Source organism: Anas acuta, chromosome Z (genome assembly GCF_963932015.1).
Source record: "Anas acuta chromosome Z, bAnaAcu1.1, whole genome shotgun sequence".
NCBI lineage: Eukaryota > Metazoa > Chordata > Aves > Anseriformes > Anatidae > Anas > Anas acuta.
In genome coordinates this window covers 31,402,111-31,428,547 of record NC_089017.1, presented here as the reverse complement: position 1 = coordinate 31,428,547, position 26,437 = coordinate 31,402,111, and the positions used below count along the sequence as shown (strand labels likewise).

Genomic DNA, 26,437 nt, shown 5'->3' with positions numbered 1-26,437 from the left:
CCTCTGTGCATAATTAGTTAATCAGTGGAGTGTAATGCTTATTTCATAATTTTCCATCATTTTACATCTCACTATCTGAGGGCAATTTTTACCTTATATTTATTTCTCTGAAACATTCCACAAAGGTGAAGGAGATTACTTGAAAACTACATTACTGCACAGATGAAGATAAATAGCTCATAATTCATCAAGTGCAAGGAATATGAGAAAGCTGAATATATGAACAGAGAAAAAGAACAAAGAGGTAATTACTGCACGATGGTGTAGCAGTGAATGTAGTTTAATTTGTGAGAAAGGCATGGTCAGTGGGAGATGATTGCCTCCAGCTCTACCTGGACGATGGCCTAGTCAGAAATTAAGTAAGAAATCTGAGTTGTAACTCATATCAGGTTTGACCTCTGTCTCTGAGGCACTCCTAAGTGCAAAACACAGGAGCAGAGGGTTTCAAGCTGAGACTCCAAGCAATGTGATGAGTGAAACTGCTGGGAAATTGACAAGAATGTTGGAGATCATCCACCAAACCAGCAACTGTTCTTAAGGCTGCTGACTAGCCAGCTTGCAGGGGTCCTTATAAATGAGCCTGGTAGGTCACAGATTATAATGAAATAAATGTTCTCCTTGTCCTCAGGGCAGCTCACTCAGGTTAAATTATGACACTTACATACGTAGAATATCATCGGAGTAAATTATCACATCTGAAACAGAAAGTCATCTGAAGGAGAGTCATGCTGCTCCATCACACTGCTCATTAGAAATTTCTATCAACTCACAAGTAAAAATAATCACCTTGATATAACATACCCAGAATAAGCAGATTTCAGTAATGATATAGTGCTTTGTTTGTTTATTTTGTTTTGTTTTCTGTCATATCACTAGATGTTATGATGTGGTGGTTCTGCTCTGATATGGACATCTCAAGTCTAGGTAAAGAGGCTGTCCTTTAAGGAGACTGGCATGTTCTGATGACGACATTTATGATAGCTATACGGCTAGTCAGTAGTTTAAAATTTACATTAAAAAACTTGAGAATTCTGCAAACATGGAGGAAAAAGACTTAAGGCATTTAAAGGCATTCTCAATTTTTATTTTTCTTGTACTCTTGCTGAAAAAAAAAAAAAAAAAAGAATAAAAAAGGTAGCCTTCTTAACAAAGGTGGTTACAGTGCTCATTAAGCAGAACATAGACAAAATCCCTAGGTTTCTCATTTTGTATATTAAGAAGAAAAAAATTCAAAATAATTCCCTTAAACCCTTAATGGATTTCAAATCAATTATTTATTACAAAATGTAAATTTGCATTACAATTGTTCATGACTTTTACAGCAAGTGTATCAAGAGTGCTTCAAAAAGCAAGTGTTAACAAGTAGAATTTATCATGTTACAAGTGAAACAGAAATATTAGGTGATCTTTGAGGCAATATTAAAATAGTGCTTACAGTTACAGGTAAAACACACCTTCTACATCTTTTTCAAGTAAAGCCCAAGTCTTGTCAGACAATAGTGCAACAGAAAATTGCAGTAGTTACACAGTGATACTGGCCTACTCATCTTCTTTACTTACAGTTTTAACTTTAGTGGGACTCTACCACTGTGTATATATTCACCTTTTATTTTCTAATGTATGGGGTAGGAATAAGAAACACTCCTAACTTCAGACTTTTGTGAGATTTACTCGTCACTGGGAATATAAAATAGCTTTTGAATATTAAGTTTTAATAGCCTCTTGATTATGAGCTGTTGGAAACTATTGCTATGGTAGTTAAAGAAGACTGTTTAATTTTACTCAGTATATTCCTCCAAAATGCATTACTTAGGTTATATACATAGTTTTCACCCATTATGTCAGTTATCTCTAATGTGTTTGCCTATTGCTATGAACAAGTAAATGATGTGACATACTTTAATGATGAAGAATATATTAGTGTTTTAATTTAACTCCATGTTGTCATCATTTTCACCCTTTTCTTTTACTCATTATAGATGGCAAAGTGTTGAAAAAAAAAAAAAAAAAAAAAGGATATTTCAGTTGTCACCTGTTTCCAGCTGCAATTAGCATTTAAAAGCTTAACATCAATTTTCATTCAAATATGCCGCTTCTGTAGTCATGGTAACCTTCTCATCAGCTTTATCTTCCAGCTTTAGAAGGTACTGCTGTGGTACTTGGAGATGCTGTCATTCAGGATTTTTCATCTGGCTCCCTCTTCCTTTCCTCTTCTGCACATACGACACTCTGGGCTTGCCTGGGCCAAATGTAAGGTATATAACGTCAAGAAAAGATCCGGAATAGAAATACTGCATAAATAAATAAATAAATAAATAAATAAATAAATAAATAAATAAATAAATAAATAAAGTCCTACTTCATGGAGCTTCCTGGAAATAGGAAGTAGTGATGAAGAATGGCTTATGATTTCAGAGAGTGCATCACAAGTACTGCGGTGAACTACATAGTCTATTAAATTAAAAACTATTTACATACCCTACTTATGTAAAAATGAAAGCCTTCTACACAAATGTGTAGGTGCAGAATCTATTTACTTAGCAGATGTCTCTTCTCACTTAACAGAAACATTGAGCCAGATGTAGGCCAAAGATAGTTTCATTCAAGTAATCTAATCATTCTGCATTTAGCCAGGATATGCTCTGACATTTAATTTTGTGAGAGAAGTATGGGATTTATTTTACTGTTAGTTATCCTCCTAATACTATTTTAGCAGTGCTTTTTTGTTTCTGTTGTCATTATTATGCAACATGTAGGTGAGAACAGGTCAGCTGATTCAAAACACGTCAGTTATTGGCAGAGATTCCTACCTTGGAGCCACATTATTCTTGTTGTGGCTTTTATTTTCCTTGGTCTGCAATATATGTTTATGATAGGGAACAAAACTGCTACAAATACAGAAAAACAAAGGGATACTGAAATTCAGATACATGGCCTTTTGGTTAATATATAATGTCTTTATGGGGGTCATCCCTGTGGTCATTCACAAAACTCAACTGCTTCCACTTTTATTTCAGAAACCGATAGATGTAAGGACACCACACATACATACCAGCCTGCCTCTGACCATCTGTGAAGCAAAAACATCTTTTAGATATCATTTTCAAGACTTTTTAAGTCCATTGTTTCACACACTGCAGGTCCATGATACAGAAGTCACAGGAACTCATATAAGCATGCTTACCTTTAACCTTTGGCTCTGCTAAGTAGCAGGCACAGTTGGACATTTGAGATGCAGCTATTTCATCTGTGTCTTGCATATATGGATGCAAAACATAAAACTTCATTTTAATTAATTCATGTGTATGTGGTGGCTTTAGATGGATGGTCAAAGCAATCTCCACATGTGTCTTTGCATCATCCCGAGCCTGAATAATACAAGCCTGGATAATCATCAGGCATCCACTATTAGCTGTCAGCCACTAATGAGAACCTCCCAATGTGTAATGTGAAATAAACATGCACCACCTGTGCAAACTCAGGATTTGAAGGGCACTTTGTATATGTGAGTCAATCAAGGCTCTCACTGGAAACTGCTGAAAATTTGGAAATATTCTGTGAACCTTTTGTACCTCTTGTATGTCCATGTAGCCTCTAAGATGCCTGTTGCATTTTGGTGTGTAAGGTTTTGACATTTCATAACTCTCTGGAAGAATTTATGGCTTTCCAGTCATTGACAAGGCAACCTAAAAGGCCCAGGTACTGAGAACTGATGGTGAGGAGAGATACCAACAGCTACGTGTTTGTTCCAGGCCTACCCAGGCCACTATTATTTTTCATGTGATATCCCAATAATATCTTTGAAGGTACTTTAAATGTCCATATTTTTTCACTTCATCAAAACCCTTACATCTTTATATTCTTCATGAAGCAAGGAGTAATAGTCATTTTATTTGCCATCTGGTGAAATCAGAGTTCAGAAATGAACGCAGCAGAAGCTGGAAAAATATAGATTATTCTCCAGTTCAAAGCAATTGGACTTTGTGGGTGATGCCTGTTTGCTGTTTGCAGCAGACTTCAGAAACTGAAGAGGGTATTACTTCAAAATAAAAATAGTCAAATAATAATAATTAAAAAAAAAATCAAAATCAAAATAGTGCTAGTGAGCTGCTACCAAACATTTCCCAGATCCCAACTGCACGGCTGTGCTCTCTACTCCATTCAGCCAGGCTTAATCTCCTTGCTCTTGCCTGGTCTCTGCATTTTTAAAAGATTTGCACAAGAAGGTCTTTCCCAGCTCCCCTGGCTCAGTGCACATCTTCCTATGGTGCTGACCTGCGTACGTTAGATTACTCCAGGGTGCCTGCAGGTCTCTGTGTGACTTCTTGCAACAAAGGCATAAAGTCAGAGTGCAGATGGTATTTCAGCAGAGCAGCACCTCTACACCCTAGTGGATCTACAGCATGTAGCACCAGGAAACGGCTGTGATACAGAGGCATTGCAGCACTTCCACTGTATTTGAGTCTTGAATCAATTAGCAAATCATAATTTATGGGGGATATGGCTGATGAGATGAGGGCCAAAACAGAAAAGGAAAGTTCTGGATCTAAACTTCTCCTGTTTTCTAGGGTGTTCGGTGACCCTTTATTTTCCTCTGAGCCAACTTTGAAATGCAGTTTAAGGACATTTCTGTCCCCGAGTACATCACCGACGATTAATAACTACCAGTGGACACGTCTCCTTCCTCAGCACCGGGACCAAAATGCAGCGTTCTTTTCCCTCATTTCCTGACCTCCCTCCGCACAACATAAGGGGCGCGCTGATGGGGGAGACGCTGCTTGTATAAACCCACCCCTCTCCTTGAGGATCAGCACTATTCACCTCCACCGCCTCACCCAGCCGCGGGGGCGCACGGCGCCCTCCCCACCCTTTCCCTGCCACTACCCCAAAACTGCCCCCGGCCGGGAGTCGCAGGGGGGGGCCCAGACACCCCCAGCATCCCGGGGCGGGGGCGGTCCGCTGCCTGCCCCGCCTGTGCGGGGCGGTGCGGGGCGGTGCGGGGCGGGTCCCGCGGCCGCCGCCCGCCGCAGACAGCGCGGCGAGGGGCCGCCAATGCCCGAGACGGAGCCGGGGCTGGTGGCGGTGCGGAGCGCAGCGCAGCGCACCTTGGGGTGAGCGCCGCAGTGCTCGGTCGGGGCTGCGGCTGCGGCGGTCGCGGGGTCCCCGCTCCCCGGACGGGCTTCCCTGGGGGGGATGCTCGGCCGCCGAGGGGACGGGAGGGGCAGCGCCGCTGCTCTTCGGGACTAGTGCCCTTGGGTGGATGTTCCCTGGGCTGGGCAGGCTTCTCGCTTTGGGGAGGAGAAAAGTTTTTGGGGCGCGGAGCGGTGCGAAGTTGGGTTAAGTGAGGCGATGCGCTGCGGCAGGGCAGGGGGCGCGGGGAGCCCCCAAGGTGGGAGCCGCCGTGCGCCCTCTGGGGCGAGCTGCCCCGTGTCGTGATTTATCGGGATGCCGGGGGGTCGGCCCCTCCGCCGCCAAGGGTGCGCTGCCCGCCCTGTTCGGTGTTTTTACGGCAGGATGGTGAGCGGTAACTCTCAGGTGGAAAATAAAACTGTCTCTGCTGCGGTGCTGCGCCTTGCAGATGGAGTATGTCTCTATGACATCTTAGCATGGGAGCTGTGCGTAAAAGAACAGGAAAAGCTGCACGTGACTGAGTAACTTTTGTGTAGATAACTGTGTATAATAGTTGCAATTCTCTATCTGAGAATACAAAATCAGTATCTTGTATATTCTTCAGTATTCAGCTTTTGCTGTAAATGCCTTGAATAAGTGATGTAACAAAGTATTTTTGCAGAGTAATACATACTACTGATATTCAATTTTATTTATAAATTATTTTATATTTTGTATCCTAAAAAATGCAACTTACTATGCATAATGTATATATAACTAAATTCTGCATTATATTGTTCAAATTAAGTAATCAAGGCACCTGTTATCATTCAACAGTTTTTGCCTGTATTAGAAGTAATGTTGTGCTAATATGCCTTACTCTTGTGTACTTGAGTAGTCCTCCCACAGTTTCATTCTCAAAATTGCAGGGTCAAGTCTTGTGAAAACTTAAAGTATTTTCTGTAACATGATCTGTAAGACAGGCACTGTTAAAAGACACTTAACCACGGGAGTATTCTTTGTAACTTCATACTGTTATAAAAAAAAAAATGTGGCATAAATCAAAACAAAAACAGAGATGAATGAAAATTTCATGTTAGCTAGTCCGAGCTAGTGTCCTAGGGCTGATCAGAAGCAAATTGAATTCCTTCTGTAAACTTGGGTAGATTTTGCAGGGGGGATTAAAGAAGCTGCGTATGTGTTAGATCTTCATTTTGATTCTGTTCCAACAGTTTAGTGTCTTACCCACACATCGATGACCTCTATGCACACATAACATTTCAGTTAATACTGCCTCAGGTACATAGAGGTCTGATGAGATGCTTGTAACACTTTGATTGCTTTTTCATACATTACTGCCCCTGCATTTGGGATTTGAACGTTACATGGTCATAGTAGAAAGTAATTACAGAAGGTGATAATCTTTGGTGTAGCTGATAGAATAGCAGTTTCTTCATTTTTTTACACAACATCTGGGCACAGTTTTTACTTTCCACTAGGACTTTTTGTCATCAACGGAGACCTAATGCTGAGCAGTGGCTTTTGAGAGGCATAAAGTGATCTGAGTATTGACAGACTTTTATCCATCGGGTTGCTTCTGAAACAAACATGCTGTTGCTGTGTCTGATGGGATGAGCCAGGGTATTATGTTACAGCCAGTAACATTCCACTTTAAATTCTAAATTTAACCAAGTCTGTAAATTACTTTTTAGAAGCTTCTAACTGCATGCTGTTTTAGTAATGTTAATGATACCTGCTTGTCCTTTTTAGCATGAATGAAGAAAATACTTCCTACGAAGAATAAAAATACTTGATGGTGGGAGAATCTTTAAAGCACCTTTACCTTCAAAGCTGGAGAAGAGTATGAAGAAACACTCCATCTGATTCCCTGAGCATCTCACAAAGAACACAGAATGGCTCATTGCAAAAAAACTGTTGTTAGTGTCTTGGAGGAGTGGTGTTTGAAGGAACCACTGTTTGGTTGCAAACAGCACCAGAATGTTAGGAAAAAACTAAGACTGATAAGAATAATAGGGCTTCTCGTGAGTGTAGTGGCCATTAGTACTTTCTCTCTTTCAATTAGTGCCTTTTTCAAGACAGAACCACATAGCAAGGTGTTGGCCAGCAGCCTAGATAGCCAAAAGCAGGTGCATGGTCACCAAAGAACTCTGTTGGATTTCAAGGAACAGAATGAAGACGGTGTTCCAGATCCACCTACTTCTATGAAATATGAAGCCGAGCATGGCAATGCAACAGATCATGCCAAGGGAGAGTACCCGGAGGACCTATTCTCTCTTGAAGAAAGAAGAAAGGGTGCAGTGATCCTCCATGTGATTGGAATGATTTATATGTTCATAGCCTTAGCCATAGTCTGTGATGAGTTCTTCGTTCCTTCCTTGACTGTCATCACTGAAAAGCTGAGTATATCTGATGATGTGGCAGGGGCAACCTTTATGGCTGCTGGTGGTTCAGCCCCAGAACTCTTCACTTCTTTAATAGGAGTGTTTATATCCCACAGCAATGTTGGCATTGGGACAATAGTGGGATCTGCCGTGTTCAATATCCTGTTTGTTATTGGAATGTGTGCTTTATTTTCTAGAGAGATCTTGAACCTTACTTGGTGGCCACTCTTTCGAGATGTGTCATTTTACATTGTTGACTTGATCTTGCTAATCATCTTTTTTCTGGATAACTTAATCATGTGGTGGGAAAGCCTAACCCTCCTGACAGCGTATTTTTGCTATGTGACTTTCATGAAGTTCAACGTTCAAGTAGAAGAATTGGTGAAAAAATTTTTAAACAGGAACAAGGTTGAGAAGGTTACAGCAGCAGATGCTGAAGGAAAGGTTGGTCAATTTTTAATGAGCATATATGTAATAGTGGTCTTATAAATGCTGAGTCCTTCCTTGTTGTAAAGTACTCAAATACAGTATAATAAGCAATATAAGAAGTTCTGTGTTTTGCTAAAAGGTCTTTTTGTTTAATCAGTCCAATAAGATCGAAAATATAAAACATGAGGTAGCTTCCTAGTAAATCAATAGCTTTTAACTTCAGAGTGATCTGAATTGCACACAAAGCAAGACAAAACACCAGCAAAAAGACATAAACCTATATTCAGCATTTTGACACATCGATGAGGTCTAAGATAAAACAGTTTTTGTTTTCCCTAAGCTTCTGGATTCAGCAGTAGCAATAGCTGTGGAGTATCTCATGACTCAATCTGGCTTTTTAAAGGCTGTTAATGCACTTTCTTCCTCAAAAAAGCAAACACACTTGGAGCAATATATAAAGTTTCATCTACCGATGTTGATATAAAATACTAACTTCAGTTGTAATTAGTGGCAATTATGTGAAAAAATATCTCTGAAAAAATGGTGATCCTAATGGCAGAGTCTGCTGTTTAATCGGGATGGTTTTCCTTTCATAGTATTTGCAACTGAGCAAACTAACTTTTGGCCCCATACTTGGCCATAAGTAAAGAAGGGAATTTGTGCACAGTGGGGCTCAGTGGGTCTTCAGCAGTTACCGTCTCTTAAACAGACCTCTTCTTAAAAGAGGCTATATTTAAGGACACTTGCAGTGGAACCCATAAATACTTACATTTGCAGACCGTTAACTGAATGTTTAATACTTAAATCAAAGTGCCTAGTTTTATATGATATTATGGTTATTCATCAGGTAAGTGTTTTTGTTTCGTTTAATTCAGTAATTGCTCAGAAGGAAGTGTTCACTCTGGTTGCTTTCTTTTAACACCCCATATCAGTGCTTCAGAAAAGACAATCTGGTGGCGTAAGTGCACAGATATATAAACAGAAGAACAGAGAGACTGAGCTTCTATAACACAAGAGAGACACTACATGCCTATAACTTACAGAATACTGATGATTCTGCTTATATGCAGAACTTTGAAGGCAGGTATTGATATTTTAACAGTACAGACAGGTGCTTTCAGTGTTGGGATTGCAACCACTGGAAAAAAAAAAAAGAAAAAAAAAACACATCAAAATAAAAACCATAATATTTCCTCTCTTTCTCTTTAAAAATAATAATAATAAAAAAGTTTCTAATCAAATTTGACTCACACTTGGTATACTTTCTTCTACTTTCATATCTTCCTTTTTGTCCCATTCTTCTTTCAAAATCAGCATGCTCATCTTTATCTTTCTCAAAGTGTGTAATTGGGATTTTAAAAGAAAATGAAGAGTGAACACCAACAAACTATTTACCCTAATGAATGAAATGCTTCTTTAACTGCATTAGTTGGGTGGTGAATAATGCATTATTTCATGGTGCGTTGTAAGTACTTCCACACATTGTGCTAAATGTGTGTAATAATAGGAAGAAACAATGGTTTATGAAACAACAGTAATCAATGAATCCACTATCATCTGTCCAGAAACTGGATTTGCAGGCTGTGTGAATTTATAACTGGTCTTAAACAATAGTCAATATGCAAATCAACTAGAGCTGAATAGAATAGCTACATACTATGGTAAGCATTCAATTGTTTTCAAATGAACAGAAGAATTAATTATTTGTAAGTCAAATTGAACATAGGATATTTTCACATTGAATAATCAGTTTAGGTACTTCGACTTTAAAATTTTGGAACACTCATTTATTGTTTGATAGGTTAATTACTTAGAGTCTATGCCTGTTAGAGGTGCACAGAAATCAGCTGGGAATGGAAAATGTGAAAACTGTCTACTTTTCTTAAAAACTCAAGAGTTGTGTGTTGTGTTCCATGGAGATTTCTTTCATGAGTTGATTTCAAGTTAATTAAAATAATAAAAAATATGTATTTGTAAATCACTAAGGAGTAGAGAGGGGTGGAAGAGTTGCTCTAATTTGATTACAATTTACCTAAGGTATATTTTCTGCCGCCTGCTGAAAAATAGCTCCTAAAGGTATCAGACTATGTCTTTCTTTTAATAAGCTGTATTGTAAAGACATATTTTTGAATATTTGGCTAACATTCTGAATTATAAGTATCATGAATGAGTATTCAGTTGAACAGAATTTAGTAGGATGAATGAACTAATTTTCTGATAACAAGGATGTCACGGATGATGTTCTTTGGAAAGAATCTCCCTAAAGCTCTGTATTCTGAAAAACAAACAAACACAAAAATGATATGATGAAATGCGTAGGATGTTCAGCACTAAAGTTATTGCCTAAAGCGAAGAATAAAACATTTCTGTAGTTTGAGATTTGGAGCCTAGTGGTGAATGCAGTGTGCCCTTATATCATAACTAGTGGGAATTAGAAGCACTGCAGAAGTGATAGTCTTGGCTTTTGGACTGTTTTCTGCAGTGTTAACCTAGATTGCTCTCAGTCATCAAGAATGCAGAATAAAATTGTGTATAATCAAATTAGTATTTCAAATACAAGCTTTCCAATCTTGATTGTTTCTAACAGAAATATTTTCACATTTTTACCCCCTGTTAGGACAGAGAATTGCTAGGCAGATCTGGAATCTGTGGGTTAGGTTGCCTTGGAAGAACTTTATTTTAGGAGTGTATAGAAAATTCTGTTCTTTTGTCTAACCTGAACTACTTTTGCCTATCCATTTCTGATTCTGCTGTTGCTAAAGAGGCAAGTGGTCTGCTAAAAACATTACTGCCATATTTATCTTTAAGATGTTGTGTTGTAATCTGAAAGCAGCTCAACAAAGTTGAGAGGTCTAAATAAGGCAACATAATGCTGGAGAGTTGAAGGGTTAGGTGGCTCACTGGCAAACAAGTATTGAAGAGCAAAAATCTGAGCAGGTGAAAAACCTTTGGGATATTAAAATGCATTTTGATATTAAATTCAGTACTTTTATAATTTTTCTTGAAAGGTTGAAGAAAGATTCACATTGTCAACAAAATATTTTCCATGAGAAAAGGTCTTAGATAAGAAATGATTTTTCAGCTTAGCCATTGTGTGTTGTATGTGCATTCACAAGCTTGCCAGAATGCGTACGTATCTCTAGATGTTTATTAGATTCCTTTCTCTCCCATATTTGAGAATTAAAGGTTGTTTGCTTTTTTCTTAAATTCTGCAAGTATTCAAACTTACCTACTTTTTCTAAAGTTGTATCATTTTGTGCATCAGTTACTTGTACAAATGTGAATGAATATTGAATGCTCAATGTGAATTTCATTGTGCTCATTATTTTCCTGCACAGGCTTTCAATCAAGTAGAGTTCAGATCCTTAAAGGAGTACAGGTTCAGAAAAAGCTGGTAACTGGATTTTTGGCAACAGTTTGATGACACTAATGAGAGCAGAGTATGGTTGGTTGGTTGGTTGGTTTTTTTGCATTTATAGTTGGTTTTGTCTTGCTACATGGTTTTGTTTGAACTGTGGGTAATCTGCCCTATCACACTCCTAAGGAAGTTTAATAGAAGTTTGATACTAATGAACTCCAGAGATCACTGCGAAAAGAGTGGGAAAAGGAAGGAGGAAAGATGATGAAGAAAGGTATTATGAAAGGACAGGATAAAAAACAGACAGCCAAGTTCTACAACATAGGGTGGTACATGCAGTCCAATGTGGGTCCTTAATGGGTGTCCCTGAGCTCTGTGGACTGACCTGAACTTGCCCTACAATAGGTGGTGCAATCCCACCACCAGATACTCTAAAAGTCTCTTCCGATCTATATAATACTTTGCCCTCCAAAAGTCCCTTCCAACCTGAGCTACAAGAACAGATGAATTTTGGGGTTTGGGAAGGAAACTTTGGTGATAATTCTATATCTTCCTCAGACGTGTGAAGGTGTTTAAAAACAGAATGATGAAACCATATGAGGCACAGGAAGAAGAAAATTGAGAGAACTGAAGTACAAAGTTAAGTAGTTAAAAACAAGGCTTTTTTTGACTTTCTGTTGAAGGCCTCAGTCTTGTCTTGGTAGTCTCTAGTGGCAGAAGCATGTTGAGTAAATTAAATCACAATAAAACATTATGTAAGATTTCAGTTTTTAAGTACTTTTTCCTTTAATGTAGCATGGAGATCATCACAAAGATACTTGAATGTGATCACTCGGTAAATAGCTCAAAACAGTTCTGTTTGGCAACTAGGAGAACAGAATGAGAGTGGAACAAGGATATTGTGCAATGACATCTGTTTCACTGAGAGTACTGTTTAAATAAAAAACTTATGGTATATACAAGACAGTTATGGTTTTTTTTTTGTTTGTTTGTTTGTTTTGTGTTTTTTTTTTGGTTTGGTTTGTTTTTTTACATTTATAGAAGACTGCATTTGGAAAACGAGGTATTTTTTACCAACAAGACATAGTTTGACATTATTTTATTGCCAGTTTTGTTATCTTAAGAAACCTGAATAGCTTGTGTGTGTGAGTTTATGGATTTTAAAATCCATACCGATCCCAAGTGTTGTGACATTGTATTTAATGGCAGTATTTGCATTCTAAAGGAAAGACTGTTAACACTATTTTTAGGTAGTTCTTTACTTGCTGGCTTTATTAGTGCCACATGAACGAAAAGCTGGAATTTGCAAAAGGTCTGAGTTAATTGTAGTTGTTTTGAACTGCTGAACAGTTCTTTCTCAGGGCTTCTTGCTGAATCCACAGACCTGGTAGCTGCAGCTCTATCTATGTAATACCCTTTCTTCTCTAACCACCAACAAAATACTTTTTTTTTAGGTGGTGTTTCATAGAAAGGTAGGAGTTTTATTCTACAGACATTTCTCAGTTGGTCTGCTCCTGCAAGCACATACGTGAATATAGAGCTATGAGTATCTGAATCTTTCATTCTAATATGTAAAAGATGGATGAATTGTGACATGTACTTATTTAGAACATGTGCATCATCACAGTTCTTGTACGTGTTTAGTTTTGATAAAAGCCTATTTTTGTATTATATTTTATTTGCTATTTTTTGTTTAAAAAAAAAAAGTTACTTCAGTGGTACTTTAATGTTAGTCCACTGGCAGTAACTGTTATTTAATTTGCCTTGACCATTAGTGCTGTTGACACAAATTAGAGTTATTACTAACATACCTAAAGCCTTCCACATTAAATATGCAACCATTACTACAGTAAAACTGATACAATTTTCAGTTTATTTTAACACCTCTCAGTAGTTTATTGAAGACAAATCAATGATTGCAGTGATTTTCACCATTTGAATTTCTTGGTTTTGTATGTATTTGTCCTGGTAAAGAGCATAAAATGACAACGTGGAAATGCCAAGCAGGCTAAATATTCTTAAATTATGGCCATCCATTAAGATTGATTAAGCAACCTTTGTTGATTAAGCTGAGAAAAGGAAAATCCTGCCATCTTTAACAGCAAGGGGAAAATGTATCAATACAGTTTAAAATAAAAAGCATATGTAATTAAAAAGAAGTCATGATATACTTCTTAGAGGCTGCATAAAACCAGCTGTGTTGGCAAATTTTCACCATGCAGTCTTTTAGAAGAACTCCAGATGTGATTGAATCCTCTGTGCTAGAAAGTGTAATAAAAGAAAAAAAAAATGCTCTCTCAAAGTCTGGGAAGCATATAAATGCTTTTCCTTCTGTCATCTCAGTCTTGATTACTTTGGTCCAGATCCTCAAGAGGATGTGGGATACTGTAGGTGGAATTTCAACCCCAGTATCAGAATACGGGTCCTCAAAATGTCTGCATTCTTTATGGTATTTAAACACTGAAGGAACTTCACTTTTCAACAAAGATATTCTGATGCTGTAGGTTTGCTTCTGGGCTAGCTCAGATATATCAGACCCAGGTGGAGCACTATAGTACTGCTTTTCCATTTAACCCATATTCCTCTACTTATCTTCCCTGAGTTGGTTCTCAAAATTTACCTCTCAGGCTAAGATTGAAAGCTTTAAATTTTTATTTTATTTTATTTTACAAACTGTTCAGGCTCTGGTGGTGAGAGTGTTCAACTTTTACTCAGTTATGTGCAGATCTCCCCTGTTCACTACTCACCTTATGTAGGGAGTGCTCTGCTCATTGTATATTGGCTAGGCACATCTGCCTTTACTAATTTTTCTGGCCCTATTTTAACCAGTGTATCCAGGTAACCATGACAGCCTATGTCTTCCTGGCCTGCATCAGAAACAGTGTGACCAGCAGGACTAGGGAAATGATTGTCTCCTTGCACGTGGTCCTCGTGAGAATTTACCTCAAATGTAGTGTTTGGTTTTGGGCCTCTCGCTACAAGAAGGGTATTGAGCTGCTCAAGTATGTGCAAAGAAGAGCAACAAAGCTGGAGAAGAGAGTAGAAAACAAGACTTATAAGCAGCAGCAGAAGGGTTGTTTAGTCTGGAGAAGAGGAGTCTGAGGAGAGACTTCATCACTCTTTCCAACTACCTGAAAGGAGGCTGCAGCAAGGAAGGTGTTGGTCCTTTTTCTCCAGTGACAAGTGTTAAGACAGGAGGAAGTAGTCTCAAGTTGTGCCCAGGGAGGTTTAGTTTCATAGAATCATTGAATATCTAGAGTTGGAAGGGACATACAAGGATCATTGAGTCCAACTCCAGTCTCTGCACATGACCACCAAAAAAATTAAATCATACATCTAAGAGCATTGTCTGAACACTTGAACTCTGGCAGGCTTGGTGCTGTGGCCGCTTCCCTGGGGAGCCTGCTCCAGTGCCTGTCCACCTTGTTGGTCAAGTTTTTCCTAGTATCCAATATGAGCTTGCCCTGATACAGATTCACACCATTGAGTCCTAATACTGGTTATCAGAGAGAAGAGATCAGCCCCTTATATTGGGTATTAGAAAGAGTTTCTTCACAGGAAGTGTTGGAAGTATTGGATTGGGCTGCATAGGGAAGTGATAAAGTCCCCATCCCTGGAAGTATTTAAGATACTGTGGATGCCTCTCTGAGGGTTATGGTTTGCACACAGTACTTGGTAGGTCAGGCTGATGTTTGGACTTGATGATCTTGAAAGTCTTTTCCAACCTCGATGACTATGAAAAAGCAATATTGAGTGTCATCTTTTTAGAGGGGGTTCCTGTCTTTTCTAAACTGTGCGAGGTGGAAGGTGCATCAAGGACAGTAGTTATTGCAAGACTGAGGTTGCTAGCATAGGGTGAGTTTTGGGGTACAATACACTTTAGAGTGGCCTTAGCTGTTCTGAATGGTGATACTCCCTAGGTAGTCAGTGGTATGTGGCTCAGGTGCCAAAAAATTAGGTGATGCCAAAAATTGATGAAGTGCTTATGTTCTGCCAATGTTCTGAGGTTTTGTTGTTTTTTTGTTTTTTTTTTTAGCATGAGTTAGTGTTCCAGTACTAACTGTAAATGTATGGGAACAACCCCTTTTTGAGTCCTTCCTCTTTCTGAAATTGTTTCCAAGAACTGAGTCATTTTGCTTCTGTAACTGTAGAAAAAGATTATAACTGATTTGAATTTGTTACTGTAAGATACATAATATGTTTATCTTGAAGAAAGCCCTATAACAAAAATGGATGTGGAAGTAGAGAAGTGTAATGATCAGGTGTGTTCTTAAAAGCAAGTTCTGTGTCCTACTTGTCTGGTGTTTGTTAAAAGCCAGGCTTAACCATAAAAATTAAGGACCTTCTGTGCAGAAAGCTTTTGACAGCATTAAACCAAAATTGAACAGTCTGGGTTCCTGTAGTCTGTTACTTCAGGTTGGACATTTGAATATTTTATGAAGATGGTGTAAGGCAACGTGGGATTTGGACACTTACTAAATTATTACCTCTTACAAGCAAAAAAAGTAAAAAGCGCAGTGACTGCTTTCTGATAAACAGTAATAAATAAAGTACTGTTGTTTCAAAATTCAAAACTTGAACTACTTCAAAAAAGCTTTCCACAGTCTTTTCAGAAATCCAAAATCTAATTTTTGTCAGGAGAGCAGACAGAGAAAGTCTGAAAGTTTACACTTTAAGACTATTCAAGCCCAATGCATATTGGCAGTGTTTAATACAAGAAATATACACGTTTATCTGTATATCTGTATATCACAGATGGGAGGATGTCCTAGAGATGAGTATGAAAGTTACAGCTACAATAGCTGTAACATATAATATAAAAAAAATAAAATAACTGTAACAATTAATTAAAGCATCTCTTACCTATTTAGCAAGCTTTGTTATTTATGCAAGAAAATTTAATGTAAGGAATAAGACGTAAATTTCTCCACAGTCATCTACAGTGTTTTGCCTAAACTGCAAACTATGCACTAGTGTGCTGCTAGTAGTTCTGTAGAATAAAGAGCAGTGTTTCCTTAAACTAGACCAGCCATATTACATTGCATTTGAGTCAGTTCTTATTGAAGTATTGCTTTTTATTAACTTTATGTCTGCATCCATTAAGCTGTGCAGCAGAATCTTGAGATTCAAATTCTTCCTTGGAACTGGCAGCTTTTTAGAACTTAAAATGGGAAGATAAAGCAAAATCAGATAACTGTCATAAATTGATTGTGCACAGATCAGCTGTTATGTGTCCCAAGGTGAGAGTTGGTCTCATTTAATTCTTCTCTTTGAAATTGCTAGCCTCCTTTATCAGGACAAAATTAGTAATGCATAGCTTAGACCTCTTCTTACAGAATACTCTTGATTCCATATTGTTCTAATGCAGACACAAAATATTTTAACCGCAATTGAATTGGTTATCACAGTACTGAGATGATAATACAGTCTCCATCACACTGGGTGCTTAGACAACTGTATGAAATCACATTTCCTCTCCTTGGTAGCTCATGGTGGAAAAAGAAATGTCATTCAAAGTGCCTGGGAAGAGGGATATGATTCATCATGTACATAATTTTATGTACATTGATATATGCTTACCATTCTATATAATTAGCATACTTTAAGTCCTTTTCCCATCATACAAGCTTTTACTGAGTTGCTGATTATTTATTCCACATACATGTCCAAGATAATTTGAAGAAATAATTTATTACTTTATATGATCTAACATCAGATCTGAGCAAATATCAGTCGGTAGTGTACAATGATGTTGCTTTCTGTTAGATACATGTATAGTAGGACCTAAGTCAAAACTGTAGGCTTGGTGCTTTATTTCCCTATCTGGGAAAATAGACAGACTCAACAGTTTTGGTTAAGCTTGTTTTTATGGTGAATTTTGGTGTGTTAAATGCTTGCAGTTGTATTGCTAAGTGCAGGTCATTGTTACTAGCAAAATGAAAGTCCTAGTCAGAGCAGCATTAGGGGATACTTTTCTCAAGTATTACATTTCACAGAAAAAAATAAATAAATCATATTACATTACCACATATTTAATTATTTCATACACAATCTCTGTTAATTTGAGGAAATACAATCACTCTTTGCTGTCACTGGTGATTCTTTCTTGGTCTACATGTGTTCCTATCTGAAAAGAGGAAATGAAAGAATGCAATCTTGGAAAAACAGCTGTTGCCCTAGTGGTAGTAGAGTTGAACCCCATGTACCTGGGAGGACAATGAAAGTTTTAAGATGTGACCATGTACTTGTTTCAACAGCAGGTGAAGGACTCAGAGCTCACATTGCCTTCAAAGTAGCTTTACCTGTCCGCGTAACTACTTCTCTGTCTCTGTCAGCAATGGCTCACTTTGGGCAATCTTCCCGCCCCTGTCAGAGGCAATTTTATTAGGGCAGCTTAAAGAATAGTTACTGATCAGTTACTGTACTTTGCATTATTCCATTATTATTCGACTATCCTCGATATCATTGAAGGTTTATTTTATAACCATAAGTAGCAGTGACCTTGGATGACTTTTTAGGATGAGTGTGTGAGAACAGGCTTAAAGGTGTATATGTGATGGTATTAACACCCCTTTTGAAAAGCTGCACTTAAGGGAAAGAAAAAAAAATTTGGAGCAAAACTACTACTTGTTCAAGGAAGAATAAAGATACCAGAGTATTCGTACTGCATTCTCCTCTGACGATCATAAATTTTTCTCAGGGATTAATCCTGCTTTATCACCTCTTAACTGCTTACTGCTGGGAGTCGAGTCTGAAGTCAGTGGTATTACCACTGACATTTATTGCGTAACCAGCTAGTGTTAACTTTTCACCCTCTCACATTGCTGTAAAACTGCTCTAGCGGATATAGAGCACTAAGGAGGAGGCATGTCTGCTGTCACAGCCTGTGCTCAATGACCTCCAAGGCATGGTCTGAGACCTGTCCACTTATATAGGCTTTTGCCTGAGGGACAAGGATGAAGTCTGTGGGGTTTGTAAGGATAGAGGATGAGCATCTTCTTTTGGGATTAATCAAGTGTTAATTTTGTTAGTTAATTAATTTGTGGTGCAAGCTCTTATCAAATTGCCAATCAAATCCTTTTTGTTTCTACCCAGTTGGTTCCAGCACAATCACCAGGCTATTGCCTAGTTAAAATTTTATGACAAAAATATGTTTGAATAGAAAAAAATCAAAACTCCAGAAGCTGCTTTGTCCATGAGTAGGGAAAAAAGTTAGAAATAGTTCATATTATTGTTACTTACACATTTTTAAACCAGTTACCTGAAGTAATTTAAAAGCATCCCTCTATATAGCAGCTAATATTTGTTTTTGTATAATTTTATTGCTATTTAAATATTCCTTTTCTTCTGCTTCATTATGAGTATTCATTTTATTTATCTGCTATATTCTTGTATTAATTTAGAATGTTTCTGGATGGAGGCACATCATTTTGGAAGGCTTCACCTTGGCTGGATGTTTAAATGTCACAGTGACACAAATAGTTACAAAAATACTCTCTATATTGAATACGATGGTATTGAATTCTCCTGTTCAGGAGGAATTTTTGACATATACGCACCTTTGAAACACACACAGCTAGTTTCTTTGCAGATATTACAGACAAAACACCTAAATCTCCTCCCACTCAAAACCAATGACAAAATTCCTCTGAAATTTAGTCAGAAAACGATTATATACTAAATTAGAGGAATTTTGCCATTGTTTTCTGTTCTTAGTGTCCAGGATGAAATTACTGCTTGCTGCCACACAGAATCCTACTTCTAAATGTGATAATGAGGTGATTTTGTAAACTTTTAATTGTTGCTTTCTCAATCTGTGCTGGATCCATCCACTGTGCATGAGTATATGTGCAGACACCTACATGCATGTTTGCACACATAATCATGTGTCTGGAAAGTGCCATGTAGACCATATCAAAGGTAAACGAGATATGTTGGAGATCTGAAGGATGACATTTTGCATGCTTTCTACATCATTTCAGCAGTCATCTGCCTAGTAATCCATTTCCATAAGTCTTACTCAAATATTTAAAATTTCCAAGGAGCACATTTCTCACTTTTCCCCAGACTAGCTGTCCACAGAAATATGTCTGCATTTTCTCCTTAAATGTGGACTCCTTCCAAGCAGCAAATCACTCCTGTTTGAGGCTGAAGATGTGACATACTGAACTATCAACATATTTTATTATAACTTAATACTAGTAATTCCTGCTATTTTTTGCCTCTATAGGGATAAAAACAGGAGGCTTGCATCACTGGAGAGAGATGATTTTTTACTTTCCAGTGAGGTCATCAGGACTTGATTCTAGCACTGGAATGGCTGAGGACACTGTTCTTTACTACGTGACATTTCATACAGAGAAAAGGTCACTTTTTATCCAGAGAAAATAACCACAGCTGGAATTACCGTATCTAAAATTTGCTATATGTATATAGCAAGATAAGTGGGACTTCTGCTTGCTAGATTGGATTACTGTTTACAAGAAAAACAATGGTCAGCATATTGACTAAAATGGTCTTGAGGCAAGGCAGAACATGTGGTATCTGAGAGAAAGGTGGTAAGCAAGGCAGTGATGAGGCTTGATGGAAACTAGCAAACAAATTAGATATCATATATTAGGCATTTCTTTAATGGCATGCTATTTTTTAAGAATCGATAAGCTTTGTAGCAACCATTTTTGCTAAAACTTTAAATGCAAACAGATTTCCTGCTGGAGAAGTCTTATTGTTAACGTTACTGTCTCCCTTCAAAAATGTTAGGGAAATATTATGGCAAAAAGTGAAGTGAATAAATTTTAAAAGTGAATAAATTTGTAAGTATAGACTTTTATGATCACAAATTGTGGGGATTTTTTCTTATTTGTTTGTGAGGGAAAGGTCTGTGCAGCATACAAGGTATATTTGAAGTTGATGGCAAGTTTTGCTGATGATTTTGATGGATGTAAAATTAAGCCCAAAAGTCAGGACACAGAAAATTATGATCTTTCTGCTTCTCTGATCCCTCTGTGCCACTGTATAATTCCAAGCCTCTGAGCTGCTTTTCTTCAATATTAAATCACCTCTAACAAACAATCTACGTCTTTCAGGCTCAGAGCAAGGAAAACAGGCTATGTCAGCTTTCTGTGCCCTTGGACTTAAACTGGAAAAGGGCATACAGTGCTTCACAGCCTGATCTGTCCAGTCGTGGGTGGGTTTTGGATTATTGATAAATTTCAAAGTAATTATTATATTGTTGCTGGGCCCATAATAGTCTAGTTGGTAAATGGCAATACCTTAAGATCTGGAGCTGTTTTCTTCATTGTATTCTCCTGCATCTATTTTAAAGTGTGAGGAAAACACAGTACTAAACACCAAATTTTTAAAGCACATATTTATTAGCAGTCAAGAATGGTATTCTGAAAGACGAAAGTACATTTTGAGAAATAAAATATTGTTAAGAAGAACCATTATTTCCTAAAGATCTGCCTTTTAAAATGATGCATGATTGAAACTGGTAAAGTGAATGTGCACATCTTCTGAATACAATGTAAGAAATAGTTATACACTTGTTTTATAGAATAATGATAGGAAAAAATAACATTCTAATTCTAGAAACAGATGTAGTTCTTTGGACGAAGAATGATCTTCTTACAGTTTTTCTGCCTTATATTGTAGATTACTATGATGATGCTAAAGGTGTTAAATATTAAAAAAAAATCAATTTTTTATTTTATCTCTAGATGGCATTTTGATTCCTATATACTCCGAGTTAATTACTATTAATATTTACCTTCAAATATGTACATTTTTGAATAATGTTTTAATGTGAATGCCTGTATGCCTGTCTAGTGGTAGGTCTTAATCTTAAAAATTAAATCTCATAACAGTAGTTGCCAATGTACAGATAGTGTAGTGATTTCTTGATAAATCCATGTTATTAGAGAAAGTTTAACTTTTCTTTTACATGAGTATCTGAACAGAAAGTTTGAACAGAAAGTCAAATTTGGGGCTTGCAAGGCTCTGCATCTAAAGCACTCGCAGCAGTTCAGATGTGACTATGTGTTGTCTTTTCTGAGACACCTCAGGTCTAGAAACCACCATGACCATTATCATTTGTAGAAGTCCATCTTTTTAGAAAGAAGACTACATATGTGTCAAGTCAGTTAATTACTTACTGGAACAAACAGAAACTTTCTGCTCTACAATTAGATAATTGTTACACATAGAGGCACATTTTTGTGAGTTGTACATGTAGAGGTGACCTCTAAATTACCTGGTCTTCCTATGGAAAGATAGTATGCAAAAAAATGAAAATGCAGGCTAATTTTCAGATTTAGTTGACCTGCATCCATAATTGCTGATGAGAAGTTCAAGACACCAGACAATTGTGGAATCTAACTCTTGGTCTCAGATTCATCCTGCTTATCTGTGCTGCCTGATTTACATGTGTCTTCTCAAGTTACTTCTTTTATCAGTCCAGAGTATTGGGCATTTTAAAACTGTGACTTGGATCTTAATTACTAGGATTAGTTCTCTGCTGACCTGAAATTAGGCAAAATTAATCTTCATCATTGCCTACAGCAGTAGGTAGCTGAAGTCTGAAAAGCCTTCTCCTGTGATTTTATTGTGATAGCCTGAATACGTAACATGGTGTTGTTCCCTTTCGTACCACCTGAAATTTCAGCTGTTTGTGTTGAGGGTGACATCTTTTTTTATCGGGTTACCTTCAATAAAGTTTTGATGCAAAATTCTTCTTTTTCTCTGCCACTAAGCAAAATGAAATGCTTGTTCAGGTGTTAATCTGTTCTGTGAATATTCAGTTTGCTCCCTTTGGTCGGTATGTAGGTATCACTTGCAGTCCCAAAGAGGTTCAAGTGGCAAATAAGCTATTAAGTGAATCTTTTCTTACAGAAAAGTCACTGGCACTGCAGCCACAAGAGACTGCTAACTTGTATGGTTCATAGCAGATTTTTCAGGATCATCTGAAGAGGTATAATTTTAGCTTCCAGAGTTGAATTAACAGTTTGGTTCATTACATTAGCCTTTAATGTAGATGACTGAATATTTACAATGAATTAATTAACTTGTATACAACTCCTAAAATAACAAGGAAATCCTTGCTAGCAGAATTCTGCAACTCCAGCCTCCAAAGGAAAAATGAGTAGTTAATTATGAAAATTCAGATTACATTGTCCTTACTCCGTCTGCTTAGTATTGCCTTTGGAAGTTTGTTCTTCACAATTAATTGCTAATTGCTGTTTTCAAATATTTTACAATACTGTGAGGGAATAGAGCCCCATGAAAAAGCATATGTGCACAGTCCCTTAACAAAACGAAACCACATTGCAGTCGGGGCTCATTCAGACTTGATGGTTGAATTTGGGAAAATCATTTCATTTTCTATGGCTCAGATTCACTTAATTTGTAAAATGGATCTAAATTACTCTTAATTACCTGCCATCTTCGTTTCTGGAAGAAACACCTGAATGTCCTTGCTTGTAACACCCATTAAAGTCATCATTGTTACAATACCTGTGTATAGCAAGAAAACAATGTCATTTTCCCCATGAAATGATAGAATCATCTATCCCTGTTGCAGTGTTCTGACTACCAGCCTTTTTTTTTTTTAATTTTTTTTTTTTTTTTACATCATTGAATTATTAAGGTGTCAATTGTTGTGTCATCATGTTTCAATATAGTGATGTAAGAGTAAGGTATAAGGACAGGAAGTAAGTAATGAGTCAATGAGTATTTTCAAAAAGTAATGTTCCTCCCTCTACATAAAGATTTTGATGCCACAACTTATTCTTATGCATGTGCTGTTTCATACTAATTACAGATTTTGTACCGTACATACTCCAGGTGACCCTGCTTGAGCAGGGGGTTTGGACGAGATGATCTTTAGAGGTCCCTTCCAACCTTAACCATTCTGTTATTCTGTGATACCACCATCCATTTACCATGAAGTTTACTGTCCTTTACTGAGCACCTATCTGAGATATGAATGGTCTTTATAAATGTGTGGGGTGGGGTGCAGAGGAACAGCAAATGCCAAGTCTCAGATGGTTCTCTCACGTCTTTTAGGGCCATCACAGGCTGCAATATGTGTATCAAATTCCTGACCCAAAAGGAGAAAAAGGGAAAACAGCAGGTTATGGGCTAGGAGTTGTGGCTTACCTGTTTTCCCAACATTTTAATGTTTAAGTTCTGATGTGTCAGGTTTGCCAGCTGCTGTCAGCAGTTGAGATTGCTGTGTCACTCTTTCCCAAAATGTGGGACAAAAAACACATTCTGGCAGCCTGTAAAATATCACACAGAAAATCACTTCCTGATGCCAAGAGAAGGAGAAAAATGTGTTCTTTCACCTCCAAACATCATCCAGGGATTGCATGTTGCACAGAGCTGACCAACTGCATGGGGATAGCTTTTGGTTTGCAATAGTTCAATACCACTGTTGGTTTTAATGGGTATTGGATAGATTCAGGATGCTAGAAGAACTTTATATAATCACATCATTCTCTGTGCAAAAATGATGTACATTAAGAGCTTTTTGGCAGTGAACGTTGTGACAAGAGAAGCAGGATTTTATTGCTTTTGATAGTATCCTGGACCTTGCTGACTTCCTGTATTGAAAGGAAGCTAATTTACACCATATTGCAAAGGGAACTCTGCTAGAAATTTTCTTTTGCTTTGTTTTTGTTTTCCCTAGACCTGCAAACAGAATTATTATTGTAGAATGTGGACCATGCTCCTAACATAAAGATCTTAGAATCATAGAATCACAGAATTGTTTGGGTTGGAAGGGACCTTAAAGATTACCCAGTTCCAACCTCCTGCCAAGGGCAGGGACACCTGGCACCAGACCAGGTTGCCCAAAGCCCATCCAGCCTGGCCTTGAACACCTACAGGAATGGGGCATCCACAACATTTCTTGGCAACTTATTTCAGTGCCCCACCACCCTTATGGTAAAGAACTTACTCCTCATATATGATCTAAACCTACACTCTTTTAATTTAAAGCCATTCCCCCTTGTGCTATCACTACAATCTCTGACAAAAAGTCTCCCCCAGCTTTCCTGTAGGCCCCCTTTAGGTATTGGAAGGCCACTATAAGGTCATCCTGAAAACTTCAGGCTGAACAAACCCAACTCCCTTGACCTATCTTCACAAGAGAAGTTCTCCAGACCTTTGATCAGCTTTGCGGCCCTCCTCTGGACGCTTTCTAACAGGTCCATGTCCTTCTTGTGCTGGGGGCCCCAGAGCTGAACATAGGACTCCAGGTGAGGTCTAATGAGAACAAAGCAGAAAGGGAGAATCACTTCCCTTGAGATGCTGGCCATGATTCCATTGATTCAGTACAGAATATAGGCTTTCTGGGCTGCAAGTGCATGTTGCTGGCCCATATTGAACACTGCATCAACCAACACCTCCAGGTCCTTCTCCTCAGGGCTGTTCTCAATCCATTCTCTGCCCAGCATGTATTTGTGCTTGGGATTGCCCCAGTCCAGATGCAGGATCTTGCATTTGGCCTTGTTGAACTTCATGAAGTTTGCACAGGTCCGCCTCTCAAGCCTGTTTGGATGGTGTCCCTTCCCTCCAGGGTGTTGACTGCACCATACAGCTCGGTGTCATCAGCAAACTTGTTGAGGCTGCACACAATTCCTCAGCTTACTTGAGTTTATGAAGCTAAATAAGATGAATATGAAGCTCTGTGTTGAGTAGAATTGCTCAGTTCTGTAAGCAGAAATATATGCAGAATATGTCTTTGTTTATGAATTTTATTTTTGTGAAAAATAGCACTATTTAATGTGGAAAAAATCTGCTGTCTCATTCAGTATGCATCCAAAATACGGTGCTAGCACAGGTAAAGTTTTACGTCCAGTGGATGAATTTATTCATTGCACAATATGTAAAAACAATTAAAAATAAAAATAAATATAGAAGAAATGTTTGTCATGTGATGGCATTGTCTGGTGATTGCTGTCAGTGCACTCTTGATGGCTCTGGTTAGTTCCACTTGGGCATTGTATATCCAGGGCAGCATGAAGCCGCCAAACTTCAAGGAAAAAATAGTTTCATTGAGATCAGAAAGTAAGATTAGATGCAATGCTGAAAATGTAGGCTTCCTTATCAGCAGAAACAGGCATCATTTGGATGCTTCCCAATCTTTTTCTTTGAAAAGGTTGTTAGCATCTCCAGTGCAGCCAGTATGTCGATGATATGTTTGTCATAAAGTAAACTTCTAATATTGCTGCTTTTATGTAAATGCTAGTCATGATTAAGAATGGTTGTAATTTGTTGGAGGCATTTCCAATCATCCATTTGGGGGCTTTTTGTGGCAGTTGACACATTCTTAAATGTTTGTGGCCTGGTTTTCCTGTTTTCACCACTTCTGAGTTTGTTGGAGTATAAAATATAGCCCACAGAAAATATGTATATAGGGATATGTAGAAAGCGAAAAATAGTTTGCTGAGTTTATTTCTCCGTATAAGGTTTAAAAAAAAAATCACATGTGAACAGAACAAAAATAAATCAACACTACGCCTTAAAGCATTAGAAAATCTAAATTAGTATTCTAAATTCCTCTTCTAAGACTTTATGGAATTAACGGTGACCCACTTATCAGCAGATCACAAATCAGTGGCCACAGAAATGAGTGATGGTCTGATATTATAAAATGTATGCATCAAGAGCTCAGACCATTTGTAAGTGTTAGGTCATTTAGGAGATGTGAGGTTTATATTTCTGCTCAGGTTGTTAAAAGAAGAGCTGAGGTTCGTTAAGAGAAAAGTTCAAATACTACCTCTGACATATGCAGTGATTTGCTGGTAGGTGTGCAGATGCATTTTAATTGGGTCCAAGATGCAACTTGGATATGCTGGGTCTCTCTCAGAAACTGAGAAAAGGACATATTTGCAGTATGCCTGGAGCATTTGCTCTGTGTGTAATGACAGCAGAGGGTTTCTACTTACCAAAAAAGAGAAATCAGCATAGCCAAATGTGTGTGCATTCCTGCTGTGATGTGTTCCCATTACAGGTGCATGGTAGTACTTCAGCAGAGAGAGCCATAAATAACAGAACAGCAGAACAATCCCTTCTCTCTTTCTCTCTCTCTCTCCCTCTCTTTTTTTTGTTTCCTTTTTTCTTTTTTTCTTTTTAA

General features: G+C 37.8%; 1 protein-coding gene across 7 annotated transcripts in view; it reads left to right on the top strand.

The window, feature by feature from the left end:
- Nucleotides 1-4,915: 4,915 nt before the first annotated feature.
- The window catches only part of SLC24A2 (solute carrier family 24 member 2), a 164,155-nt gene continuing 142,633 nt past the window's right edge, over nt 4,916-26,437 (top strand). For 2 of the 7 annotated variants that reach the window (XM_068666420.1, XM_068666418.1), the window contains exons 1-2: nt 4,916-5,111; nt 6,880-7,955. In XM_068666420.1, the coding sequence (XP_068522521.1) occupies nt 7,023-7,955 (933 nt within the window). In that variant the 5' untranslated portion in view covers nt 4,916-5,111; nt 6,880-7,022. Of the gene's footprint in view, nt 5,112-5,239; nt 5,584-6,879; nt 7,956-26,437 lie in introns of those variants that run through there. The other 5 variants (XM_068666421.1, XM_068666423.1, XM_068666422.1 and 2 more) reach the window with 4 other exon arrangements.